Source organism: Gigantopelta aegis, chromosome 9 (genome assembly GCF_016097555.1).
Source record: "Gigantopelta aegis isolate Gae_Host chromosome 9, Gae_host_genome, whole genome shotgun sequence".
In the NCBI taxonomy this organism is placed as follows: Eukaryota; Metazoa; Mollusca; class Gastropoda; order Neomphalida; family Peltospiridae; genus Gigantopelta; species Gigantopelta aegis.
This window is the reverse complement of record NC_054707.1, coordinates 8,599,307-8,613,184: the sequence shown is the minus strand read 5'-3', so window position 1 is coordinate 8,613,184 and position 13,878 is coordinate 8,599,307. Positions and strand designations below refer to the sequence as shown.

The window sequence follows — 13,878 nt, the reverse complement described above, 5'->3', positions numbered from 1 at the left end:
TACGCTCAGGTACACGGGTCTTGTTGGCTTGTAAGCAAATGACCCATCACCAGCAACACATTACCTAGAGACCTTGCAAATTTGCATACCATTATTAACCGAGCTAATAAAATAAATTATCACATGGGTTTATGACATGGATATCATGGGTAAGTTATAGGATAAATATATATATATATATATATACTTTTTTTATTCAGCTTGGTGGCGCAGTTGGATTCAATGATGGAGTCTGTCACTTAGATAACGGCGGTTCTTATTCCACGTATGATAAAATACTGGTAAGTAGCAAACATGAAAATCTTTATTAGAGAAAATAAAAGCACTATTTACCCGTATTTCAAGGGCAGCAACTTCTGTTTTCAGTAGCCAAATAACAATACAAGATTTAGATTTCTTGAATTATAACTAATGTTTTAGTATTCTTTAAAAATACACAAATATAATAATGATAATTAAATCGTTGTATTGTGTTCATGTTTTACATAGCCGTCGGAAGATGACAGCAATGATATGGTTGGTTATATATTAATTCTCCATACGTAAGAAGTGAGAGATGCACCTAGCCAATCAATCAGTCAACCATTGGATTCGTGCTTACGTCAACTGTTGGGGCGGGACGTAGCCCAGTGGTGCGCGGTCGATTTGGGATCGATCCCCGTCGGTGGACCTATTGGGCTATTTCTCGTTCCAGCCAGTGCACCACGACTGGTATATCAAAGGTCGTGGTATGCACTACCCTGTCTGTGGGATGGTGCATATAAAAGATCCCTTGCTGCCAATCGAAAAGAGTAGCCCATAAAGTGGCGACAACGGGTTTCCTCTCTCAATATCTGTGTGTTCCTTAACCATATGTCTGAAGCCATATAATACGTAAATAAAATGTGTTTAGTGCGTTGTTAAATATAACATTTCTTTCTTTTACATCCACTGAAGGTTCAATCACGACTGTCTTGGGCACATTCTCCTAGATTCCCCGGTGGATGTGTCCCAAGACTGGTGTATCATGTTACAGCTTGAATAGATGTTCCCTGTACAAATACAATGTTTCATTATAATTATAGTTCATTTTGCGTCAAAAGGGAGCCGATGAATTGGCCTGTATCTCTACAGTGAATAACATTAAACCTCATATGAAAATATTGTTCATTTTTAAACCCAAAATAACTAGCATAACGTATTTTGAAAAAAATCTCATTGCAAATAAAAAGTGGGTTTTTTTTAACAAATTGTCATCAAATTCCATAGGTTAAATCTCCCTTTTTGATACAGAGATGAAGGTAACCGACGGAACAGCCAAGGTAGAACAATGAGATTTTATCTATACAGTTTGATTATAATTTGTTAAACCTTTTTTATTTACATAGAATGTTTTTTTGTAAAATGTTATGGGAGTTGGTATAGGTTTAAATTTTAATAATAATAATAATAATAATAATAATAATAATAATAATACAGTATAATAATAATAATATGGAAAATATTTTATTGAAATGTGTATGGCATTCTAGTTAAATATATTCTTCTGTCCGGTGCGAGTTTTGATTATTAAAATAGACATAAGAGTGGCAGTCCTCCTTCGGGCGGCGCAAGAAGGGTGAAACGTTTTGTAAATCATCTGCAGAGTGGCAGTCCTCCTTCGGGCGGCGCAAGAAGGGTGAAACGTTTTGTAAATCATCTGCAGAGTGGCAGTCCTCCTTCGGGCGGCGCAAGAAGGGTGACACGTTTTGTAAATCATCTGCAGAGTGGCAGTCCTCGTATAGACGAGGAACCTGATAGTGATTCATGGTAGCAATCACCCTTTAGCCAAAATAACAATTTGATTCTGCCTTGTGCAGAGATATGGTTTTGATTATGAAAAATTATTTTGTTCAGATTAGATATGGGTTTTTTTTTCTAATTTCACACACCCGTTGGATATTTTGGTATCACAATATATTTAGAATACTAAACGAGCTTTTTTATGAAATGAGTCACAGTTTTGGTATCTTGACGATTGAGTCATATACCAACACTGTTCGTGAGTTTCATAAAAAATGGTATGCCAGGCAAGCAGCTTGTTTAGTATTTTATTTATTACAAACCAACTGCAAACCAGCTGCAACGCAGAAGTAAACAGATGTCGAGACCTACTACACATTATTTTTCTATGAATTGGGTCAGCCAGTGATCTACATCATGCTCACGTCACGCCAATATTACACTAGTTAGATATTGAGTGATTGTTATGACATGAGCAATATCTTACACTGGTGTGTAATAAATAGCAATATCACACATGTGGGATATCGATATAAATACATATGATTGGCTGCTCCATGGTGATAACCTGGACACCAAAGCCACTCCAATAAAATGGATGAAACAAAACAATCGATTACTCTGTGACGTTATGGCCTCAGATTACAGTTATCTTCCCATTGGGTTGTCCGGAAATTTGTCCGCGCAAATAGTCTGCTGTTTGACTGTGATTATTTCATGGCAGACAGCTATGAATTGGCAACTATTTGACTGACGTGACAGGGGAGAGCATGTAGTTTGTAAACGTGTAACTTGTTGACATTGAAGACTTGTTTGTGGTAATTCCGGCCCATGCAAAAGTAGTGCTTTTTGTGTAAAATGGATGTACTCCGGCCAGGTTTAGAGAGTGTGTTTGTTTAAACCAATATGCTGGGAGAAATAGCTGGACAACAGGGGTTGTCCTTTTCAGGGTAGTTGTCTCCCAGACAGGCAAATGTGCATATAAAACTCCATGGGCCTGCTATTATTAATAAAAATGTTATAGCCGCTAAGGCTATATAGAAACATATAGCGAAATTAATTGTGGTCTGTGGCGTGATATGCTAACGGCCACTCATGTAGTATTCTCTGTATCTTGCTGACCTAGTGTTGTTATTTCAGGACTACCCGTCTGTGAGTCAGCTGGCGGCCAAGGTGAAGGAGAAGAAAGCGAACGTCGTGTTCGCCGTCATGGGTGACGTGTACGACGTCCACAACAGGCTGGCGTCGTTCATTGAAGGGTCGGCCGTCGACAAGCTGGAAAAAGATGGCACCAACATCATCAAGCTTGTCCGAGACAACTACGACGTGAGTACATCATAGTGGCATCGAGAGATCAGAAGATATCAACAACAGGGGGATGGGGCAGATAGTGATGTTCCGATGATCGATTATAACCGGTCTCGGTGGCGCAGTTGTTAAGCCATCGGACTACAGGCTGGTAGGTACAGGGTTCGCAGCCCGGTACTGGCTCCCACCCAGAGCGAGTTCTTAAGGGCTTAATGGGTAGGTGTAAGGCCACTACACCCTCTTCTCTCTCACTAACCACTAACCACTAACCAACTAACAACTAACCCACTGTCAGACAGCCCAGATAGCTGAAGCGTGTGTGCCCAGGACAGCGTGCTTGAACCTTAATTGGATATAAGCATGAAAATAAGTTGAAATGAAATGAAATAATCGATTATAATCGAAAATTTATCGGCTGTGTCCTATCGATTTGATGATCTGGTTCGAGTAGAAAAGTAAACAGACATTAATCTTACCGCCTATTTGCCGATCTATTTCATTTATTTGAATAATGGGGTCGGGATGTGATATGATCCAGTGGTAAAGTGCTCGCTTGATTCGTGGCGAGTCTGAAATCTATCCTCGTCGATGGGCCTATTGGGCGATTTCTCGTCCTAGTCAGTGCACCACGACTGGTATATCAAAGACAGTGATATCTGCTACCCTGTCTGTGGAATGGTGCATGTAAAAGATCCCTTGCTACTAATGAAAAACTGTAATCTATAAGATTACCAAATGTTTGACATCCAAGGAATAAATCAATGTGCTCTAATGGTGTCGTTAAACAAAACACACTTTAACTTTAACTATTGATATGATGATCTTGTTCGAGTAGAAAAGTAACTATACATTAATCCTACCGCCTGTTTGCCGATCGACTTTTATTTGAGGGGTGGGACGTATCCCAGTGGGCTATTTCTCGTTCCCGCCAGTGCACCACGACTGGTATATCAAAGGCCGTGGTACGTACTACCCTGTCTGTGGGATGGTGCATATAAAAGATCCCTTGCTGCCAATCGAAAAGAATAGCCCATGAAGTGGTGAAAGCGGGTTTCCTCTGTCAATATCTGTGTGGTCCTTAACCATATGTCTGATGTAACCATAAATAAAATGTTTTGAGTGCGTCGTTAAATAAAACATTTCTTTCTTTCTTTCTTTGATTTATTTGAATAAATATTGTTTTTAAATATAATTAAAATTAAAAAAAAACCCCAAAAACATTAATCTCCAATTTACAGTTAATATTGTTATGCTTCAGAAGATCTGGTTTACAGTTAATATTGTTATATTTCAGAAACTCCGATCAACAATAAAGTTTTTGCCTGAGAATGCTGAAGACATTGAAGTGACGTTCCAGACACGGTGCACGGGGTAAGTTATCACAGACTTCAAATTGAAGGGGGGGGGGTGGGGGGGGGGGGGGGGGGGGGGGGGGGGGTTACATGTCTTTGTAAATGTGGAACAAACAGTGATCTGATTTTGAGTCATCAGTATACTACCAGTAAATCTATTAAATACGAGATAACAGCTTTCACTTCGAATTTATTCCTGAATTTTTTTTTCAGTTTGCTTCTAAATACGTCAACCGAATTATTCCAATATTCCAGTATTCCAAGAAAAAATAATCTATAAGAAAAGGTTATTTTATCTGATGACTTAATCGCCCGCAATTGTTGGGCCGGAACGCTACCAATCAGACCAACGACGTTCCACAAAAATAGAACGATCGTTAGTCGACCATATTCGTATCGGTCCAACATGTATATGTATGTATTGATGTATGTATGTATGTATGTATATATGTATATATATATATATATATATATATATATATATATATATATATATATATATATATATATATATATATAATGTTTATATATGTACATTCGTGGGATTCGAGCCTTAACCTTTTAAAACTATTCAATAGCGTTTATCTTTAATGAAAAAACCGCTCATATTCAGTGAAATGTTTTTGGGTCTGATGAAACATACATGAAAATGGAAATAAAGTTGTTGTGTTGTGTTGTGTTGTGTTGTACTGTATTGATATCAGTACGATTACTTTTATACCAAATATTGTTGTTTTGCAGGAAGGTAATGCAGACCACGAATGAATGTTCAGGATTGGAATTAGGGGAATCGGTAAGAGCCTTTAAAGTTAACTATATTTACTGATGACAAGAAATAATGATCATACCGTCACTAATGGCGAATATAGATTGGAATCGAAGTCCCCGTACATAGCGACATTAGCTAATACACTACGACTCTACTAGTGAATTAAATTAGGTCCCCAATACCAAGTGTTTCCTTGTGTATGTACTCTCTCTCTCTCTCTCTCTCTCTCTCTCTCTCTCTCTCTCTCTCTCTCTCTCTCTCTCTCTCTCTCTCTCTCTCTATATATATATATATATATATATATATATATATATATATATATATATATATATATATATATACATATATATATACACATATATACGCACACACACACACACACACACACACACACACACACACACACACATACATACATACATACATACATACACACATACACACATACATAGATACACACATACACACATACACACATACACACATACACACACACATACATACGTGTATGTATACATACACACATACACACATACATACGTACGTACGTACATACATATAAACAATATATGGATATTCATACATCAATACATACAGCATGGGACAATTTGTGAGGCCAGAAAGGATTTAATTATCCCCTGCGCCAGTGCGTTAATATCTATGTATGTAACAGTCAACCTCGACATACATACAATATATAGATATTCATACATCAATACACACATACATACATTCATACATACATACATACATATACATATACATATACATATACATATACATATACATATACATATACATATACATATACATAAATCAAGTATTGTTGTATTCAGGTTGTGTTCGATGTGACAATCAACGTGTCTCCCGAATTGTGTAAACGGACCAGACGATCGTTCGACATCCAGGCTGTGGGATTGGCCGAGAAGTTGACCCTCAACCTTGATCTCATCTGCGAGTGTGAATGTGAGAAGCCAGGAAACGAGGTACTGTTCTTTATACATTATAACTTGTCTTTAACACGGCTCCGAAAATCTTTTCTGGTTTTTTTTTTTTTTGCTTAACCCGTTATTTCCGTGTAAATGATGTCCTTTCTTGCGCGAACGAAAAACACATTGCACAAAAGTACATTTGCGTGAGCATTATAACTGTTCAAATATATCCGTCTAGCTGTCTTATGGTCAGAGTACTCGGGTTAGGTTTGAAGATAACATTCTCTCATATTTTACATTAGAAATGATTTTTACTATCAGTTTTTTTCTTCTCAAGCTGTCCACTAGCCTGTTTTCTATAAATATGCAGCGTTGGTTGTTTTAACCGATTGTTTTGATCTCGTGAACAGGAGAAGAACAGTCCGAAGTGTTTTAACGGCAACGGGACGTTTGAGTGCGGTCAGTGCACGTGCAATCCGAAGCGGTACGGTCGGAACTGCGAATGTGATGAGGCCAAGCTGAGCAGTCAGAAATCACTGGAGAAATGCAAGTCGAAGTAAGTCGAGCGGTACTCTCGTTAAATTTACAGTGTCTGGTTACCATATAATAATATCATGCAGAAATATGAAATACAAGCTCAAATGCACTTTTAAAAAATTCGTGTGTGTTCGCTATCAACGGAGAACGTCAAAAGTATACGCTCGATTCGTCGCCTGTGTCGCCATTGCTTGGCAAAGCAAAAACGACAGCCTGTTGTCAGTTTCAGTTAACACGTGCGTTTGCGGATTTGAAATTGTAGGGTTCGTCTAAAAAAAACTGAAATGAGAAATCTTGCGCTGTACGAAGAAAGTTTGGTCCTGGAAAGGTATTGTACCATACCTCTATGGATATAAATATATTTTGGAGATATGAGACGATCCCTCAATCAAGACAGTTAAATTTGTTCAAAATCACGTGAGAAGCTCAGCGCCTGCGCAAATCACGTAAATTCCCAGTTCTACTGGCGTCCCGCTAATTGAAGAAAAACAAGCTGACCATTGCGTTTGCAGTTGACCTAGATAACGTAGATAAGCGAGCATTGCGAAACTATAGCGATGTGGTGGACCTTTTATGTACCAAACAGAACTGGATCATCTATTCTAAATACTTAAATAATAAAACTATTCCAGACACTGCAGCTTTAAATGAGTATTAAATGAGTATTATTGCGGCACATTGCGGGGTGGGGGATGGGGAGGGGCTAACGGGAAGAGGGCACATGGACCAACTCGTCAAAAGGGCATCACACAGTAGGGGGAAATAAGTTTGCAAAGGGCACTTGAATATTTTAAAGGCAGGATGAGTCCCTTCCTACCCAACTTTTGATCTGTCTCTTTATAATAAACACAATCTGCTGGTTTGAAGCAGTGGCGTAGCGAGGGGGCAGGGGATCCATGCAACCCTCCCATCAAACCTTTTTTTTTTTTTACTGTATTATTAATGTAGGTTGCCACCACCCCACCCCACCCCCAATATGGGTTGTAACCCACCCACCCCCCATATAAATTCCTGCCTACGCCTATGTTTGCCACAATTTACATTCTTCAGGTGTAAAGTGTGTGTGTGTGTGTCTTGTTTCAGCCCCAATAGCACGGTGGTATGTTCGGACCACGGAGACTGCGTGTGCGGCGTGTGCGAGTGTTTCTCCACAACCGAGGACAGCGCCAGACGATACAGTGGCGAGTTCTGCGAGTGCAATGACTACAGCTGCGACTACTACGAACGACAACTCTGTGGAGGTGAGTGTTTCTTGGTAGAGTGGGAGGGGATTTAGACAGTCGGTTGAGTGCTCTCTTGAGATGCTTTCGTCGCAGGATCGAACCACCTCGGTGGTTCCATTGAACTGATTGAGTTATTCTCTCATTCCAACCAGTGCACTACAACTGATTAAAGGCCGTGATATGTGCTATCCTGTTTGTGTGGATATACAAGATTCCTTGCTACTAATAGAATTTTTTTTTAGCGAGTTTTCTCTCTAAACCTGTGTGTCAAAATTACCAAATATTTGACATGCAATAGCCAAATGTTAATAAATCAATGTGTTCTAGTAGTGTCGTTAAGCAAAACAAACTTTAATTTTAACTGTCATCATTGTTTTATTTGTGAGTGCATGACATAAAAACCGTCTGTTATGGATATATGCACAAAATTCGTTTAATTCTGGAAAAAAATAGCTTCTCCCCTCCAAAAATAAATAAATAAAAATAAATAAATATAGTAGCCCGTACGCCTATACCTGTGTAAGACGATTGTTTTATTGCAGGTATGGTTTTGTTGTTCAGATCTAATACTGTTTATATATATATTAATGATATTATTATTAAGGCCCAACAAGTGGTGTAAGTGTGGGATTTGCCAATGTTTACCAGATCCAGTGTTTACCAATTCTAATACCGTTTTTATTATTATTATTATTATTATTATTATTATTATTAGTAGTAGTAGTAGTAGTAGTAGTAGTAGTAGTAGTAGTAGTAGTAGTAGTAGTAGTAGTAGTATTAAGGCTCAACACGTGGTGTAAGTGTGGGATTTGCCAGCGTTTACCAGATCTAATACTATTTTTTTAATATTGTTATTAAGGCCCAACACGTGGTGTGTGTAAGTGCGGGATTTGCCAGTGTTTACCAGATCTAATACTCTTTTATTATTATTATTATTATTATTATTAAGGCCCAACATGTGGTGTAAGTGTAGGATTTGCCAGTGTTTACCTGATCTAATACTGGTTTATATATATTATTATTAAGGCCCAACACGTGGTGTGTGTAAGTGCGGGATTTGCCAGTGTTTACCAGATCTAATACTGGTTTTTTATATTATTATTATTAAGGCCCAACACGTGGTGTGTGTAAGTGTGGGATTTGCCAGTGTTTACCAGATCTAATACTGTTTTTTTTATATTATTATTAAGGCCCAACACGTGGTGTGTGTAAGTGTGGAACTTGCCAGTGTTTACCGGGATACTCCACAATAAACTGCGGCTGTTCGACTAGAAACGACACGTGCATGGCGTCCAATGGGGTAAGGCGTTAACACTGTATGTTATAATAACGTACTAATCGATACGTGTAATGGCGTCCAATGGGGTTAGGCGTTAACACTGTATGTTATAATACCGTAATAATTGTAAATCATGTACGTGCTCGTCTCTACCTAAGGTTCAGGCACGTTCGCCCTGTGTACAGTATCGGACATCGTCATTTGCTATACACAGGACAGAACTGTAAAGCCAGTGGGGTAAGACATTATATATCGGCCTCAATGGAGCAATATTTATATTGTAACGTCAATGGGGTAAGACATTATATATTGGCTCTCATTGGGGTAATATTTATTTTGTAAATTCAGTGGGGTAAGACATTATATATCGGCCTCAATGGAGCAATATTTATATTGTAACGTCAATGGGGTAAGACATTATATATTGGCTCTCATTGGGGTAATATTTATTTTGTAAATTCAGTGGGGTAAGACATTATATATATTGGCCCCCAATGGGGTAATATTTATTTTGCAAAGTCCATGGGGTAAGACATTATATACTGGCCTCAGTGGGGTAATATTTATATTGTAATGTCAATGTGGTAAGATATTATATATTGGCCTCAATGGGGTAATATTTATATTGTAAAGTCGTTGGAGTAAGACGTTATATATTGGCCCGGATGTAGCGATCTTGTGCTGCAGTTGTTATGCGAGGTCTTCTACTTCTGGGCCGGTCTTCAGCTGATTGAAACTGCTGGTACCTGTACCAGAGACGTGAAATGGTGCTCTGATGGACTTCATGTGGCGTGCGACTGCTGACTGCGATTCATCTAACTGGAGGCGGCCTATTGCAATGTTTCGACTCGGCAGGCTTAGTCTTGGCATCTTGTAACTCGTCTACGTCGAAATGGAAATGAGGCATCATTGCGAGCATTGCAGCTTTAAATACCCATCACTACCCTAATCTTTTCCCCGAGTTTCACGTACATTCGCCAAAATCTGACCATTTCACGCCGATTTCCTGCAATTGTCGCACAACGTGCGTTAAATTTGTTTTAGGGTGCATTTGGGCATGCTGTCCCATTCCAGGAACATTAACAAACATGGTCATTCAGCATCATTGTACCAAAACACAATATTTTGTAAAATCAAACACTTTTCTTCTTTCCCTATCACCTATGCGTTTCTTTTTTGACAGACATATATACTTTGTCAAAAAAGTATATATTGCAAAGCCAATGGGGTAAGTCATTGTATGTTGCAAAGCCAATGGCATATGACATATTTTGCAAAGCCAATGGCGTATGACATTATATATTGCAAATCCAATGGGGTATGACATTATGTATTGCAAGCACAATAGGGTATGACATTATATATTGCAAACCCAATGGGGTAAGACCGTGTATATTGTAAAGCCATTTTAAGATGTTTTATTTGTTTCCGAAAATGTGTGGATTTATTGTCTTTCAGAAACTGTGTTTTGGTCAGGGTGAGTGTGTGTGTGGCCGATGTCAATGTGACCCAAGGACTCAGTACAGAGGACCAACATGTGAGGACTGTCCTGTAAGTATAAACATTGCAAACACTGTCATTATTTCACATACATAATACAGGTAGTATAAACATTGCAAACACTGTCATTATTTCACATACATAATACAGGTAGTATGAACATTGTAAACACTGTCATTATTTCACATACATAATACAGGTAGTATAAACATTGCAAACACTGTCATTATTTCACATACATAATACAGGTAGTATGAACATTGTGAACACTATCATGGCATCCTGTCTGTGGGATCGTGCATATAAAAGATACCTTGCTACGAATGGAAAAAAATGTAGCGTGTGTCAAAATGATCATATGTTTGACATCCAATAGCCGATGATTAATAAATCAATGTGCTCTAGTGGTGTCGTTAAACAAAACAAACTTCTTCTACCATGGCATTTCATACATAATAGTATCAAAATTATAAACACTGTCATAACATTTCATACATAATAGTATGAACATTGTAAACACTATGATTATATTCTATACATAATAGTAAGAACATCGTAAACACTGCAATTATATTTTATACATACTAATATGAACATTGTAAACACTATCATTACATTCCATATATAACACAGGTAGAGTGAACATCGCAAACACTACCATTATATTCTATACATACCAATATGAACATCGCAAACACTACCATTATATTCTATACATACCAATATGAACATCGCAAACACTACCATTATATTCTATACATACCAATATGAACATCGCAAACACTACCATTATATTCTATACATACCAATATGAACATTGTAAACACTAGCATTACAATCCATACATAATAGTGTGAACAAAGCTCACCTCTAAAAATTGTTAAAATATTTTTTTACATTTGCATGCTGCTCAGGCAATGCACATCTAGTTTTTGTAGCCTATTTCGTACTTGTGCATCAAATTTAGGACATGATTTAGGATAAACAGTAAAAAAAAAAACCTCTTGAAATACTGTACCGACGAATTCCAAATATGTCGAGAACACTTTCATATCTGTTTACTTTCTATTTCAGACATGTCCAAGCAAGTGCAGTTTGTATCGACCATGTGCTCAGTGTATGGGCTTCGGATCAGGGGAATATGCTTCAGACTGTTCTGAAAAGTGTTCTGAATACCAATTTGAAATGGTTCCTACCATACAAGGTAATAATCCAATAAAGCGCTTTCCTGAGGTGATTGGGTCATAGGATGAAACCACCTCAAGGGATCCATTATCTGATTCGGGTTTTTTCCCGTTCCAAACTGGTATATCAATGGCCGTGGTATGTCCTGTTCTGTTTGTGGGAAAGTGATATAAAAAGGTGTGTGGTTCAGAGTGGAATAAGAAGTAAAAATCGTGTTCGAAGACATTGATCATTATTAGTGGATCTAGAAGACGGTGCAAAGGTTGATGAAGTGACCTTTTTAATGATTTTTAAAAAACATTCATTCACAATAAGGAGTGCAGTGTTGCCCAGTGATAAAGCACTCGCTTGATCTGTGGTCAGTTTAGGATCGATCCCCATCGATGGGCCCATTGAGCTACTTCTCGCTCCAGCCAGTACACCATGACTGGTACATCCAAGACCATGGTATGTGCTATCCTGTCTATGGGATGGTGTATATAAAAGATCCCTTGCTAGTAATGGAAAAATGAAGCGAGTTTTCCTCTCTAAGATTATATGTCGAAATTACCAATGTTTGATATCCAATTGTCGATGTCCTTTACCATAATTATGTCCGACGCCATATAATTGTAAATAAAATGTGTTGAGTGTGTCGTTAAATAAAACATTTCTTTCCTTCCTTCCTTCCAATAGCCAATGAATAATAAATCAATGTGCTTGAGTGTTGTCGTTAAACAAAACAAACTTTGAGACAGATTTAACCGGAAGCACATAAACCAGTCTAGCGAACGTTTTTCTGCTTGATCAGGCTGAACTCGGCCCCGTTTCTTGCCTACGGAGAATCCTGGATAGACATCGTGTCTCAGAGCATCATTATTTTAAAACCACCTTCAACAAACTCAAATTGCCATTTGTATCATTTTCTAAACAGCCCCCATTTTATAAAATTCTGGATCCACCTCTACTGATATAACACAAACGTTTTTGTTTTGTTTTTTCAGAGTCAAAAGACGTGAGGACGTGTCCGTTCAACGACGACGACGGCTGTCTGTTTCGCTACACCTACGAATACGACCCCGACAACAACGTCATTCTCAGGGTGCAGACAACGAAAGGTGGGTCTATAAAATTGTCAGGCCAAATAATGTTGTTATTATGGGCAATTTATATGACACTAGATATCAAGTTATTGAATTAGAATGTTTAGTTCACGGTATTACTTTCTTACACAGTGCCATATTTATAAGGGGGCAATTGCCCCGGAGCCCCCTGCCAGAGTCCCCCCCCCCCCCCCGGACTAAGGACTTAAAAAAAAATGTAATTCCGTAATGTTTTTAACATGCTTATATACCACAAAGGTTTCGAGCATAAAAAATGTAATAATTATTAAATTAGTTCATTTTTTTTATTTGTCATGTAATTTAATTTCTATGTTGAGGAGTCCCCGAACCTGAAGTGCCCCGGTTGCCTTCCCCGGGCCCCCCAAGATCTAAATCCAGCCCTGTTCTTACATATCTACATGTTTTTGTCATTCTGATGTTTGTGGTACTCAAAATGTTGGGGGGGGGGGGGGGGGGGGGTGTTTCAGTAAGCTACTGAAAATGAGTGCATTTTAATGGTATTACTCGGCTTAGCACCCCCCAAAAAACCATACCCACATTTTTGTACTTTTTTTATATGTTACATTTTGCAATGGACATAGGGGCCATATCTAGTCAAAATGCTGTATGTATTTAAAAATTCAATATCTATGTAATCTTATGTATAACGCATGCTTGTATTCACACTTATAGTTTCCATACATGACCATTATTTACTGTTACATACTTATGAGAGAAACAAAAATGGAACACTTGATATTGTAGACCAAATTTCATTTACTATTAGTGTTGTAATGTCTGTTTAAAGTACAAAGATGTGATGTGTGGTTGAATGTCAGTAACTGGATGAGGATGTTGCATGCAGTCAATCTTTCCTGTCAGTGTTGGTGTGGTCTCTTGTATTTTTCAAAATGTGCAATGTTTTTACATAATTCATATAATAGTATAGT

The 13,878-nt window shown here is 38.0% G+C and overlaps 1 protein-coding gene across 1 annotated transcript in view; it reads left to right on the top strand.

Annotated features, from left to right (window-relative positions):
• Positions 1-13,878, top strand: part of LOC121380470 (integrin beta-1-B-like) — a 55,734-nt gene that overhangs the window by 36,809 nt on the left and 5,047 nt on the right. The window contains exons 11-21 of the mRNA XM_041509291.1: positions 201-281; positions 2,902-3,087; positions 4,364-4,440; positions 5,163-5,214; positions 6,027-6,176; positions 6,533-6,678; positions 7,743-7,900; positions 9,073-9,182; positions 10,620-10,712; positions 11,736-11,865; positions 12,830-12,943. Of these exons, the coding sequence (XP_041365225.1) occupies positions 201-281; positions 2,902-3,087; positions 4,364-4,440; positions 5,163-5,214; positions 6,027-6,176; positions 6,533-6,678; positions 7,743-7,900; positions 9,073-9,182; positions 10,620-10,712; positions 11,736-11,865; positions 12,830-12,943 (1,297 nt within the window). The remainder of the gene's footprint in view (positions 1-200; positions 282-2,901; positions 3,088-4,363; positions 4,441-5,162; positions 5,215-6,026; positions 6,177-6,532; positions 6,679-7,742; positions 7,901-9,072; positions 9,183-10,619; positions 10,713-11,735; positions 11,866-12,829; positions 12,944-13,878) is intronic.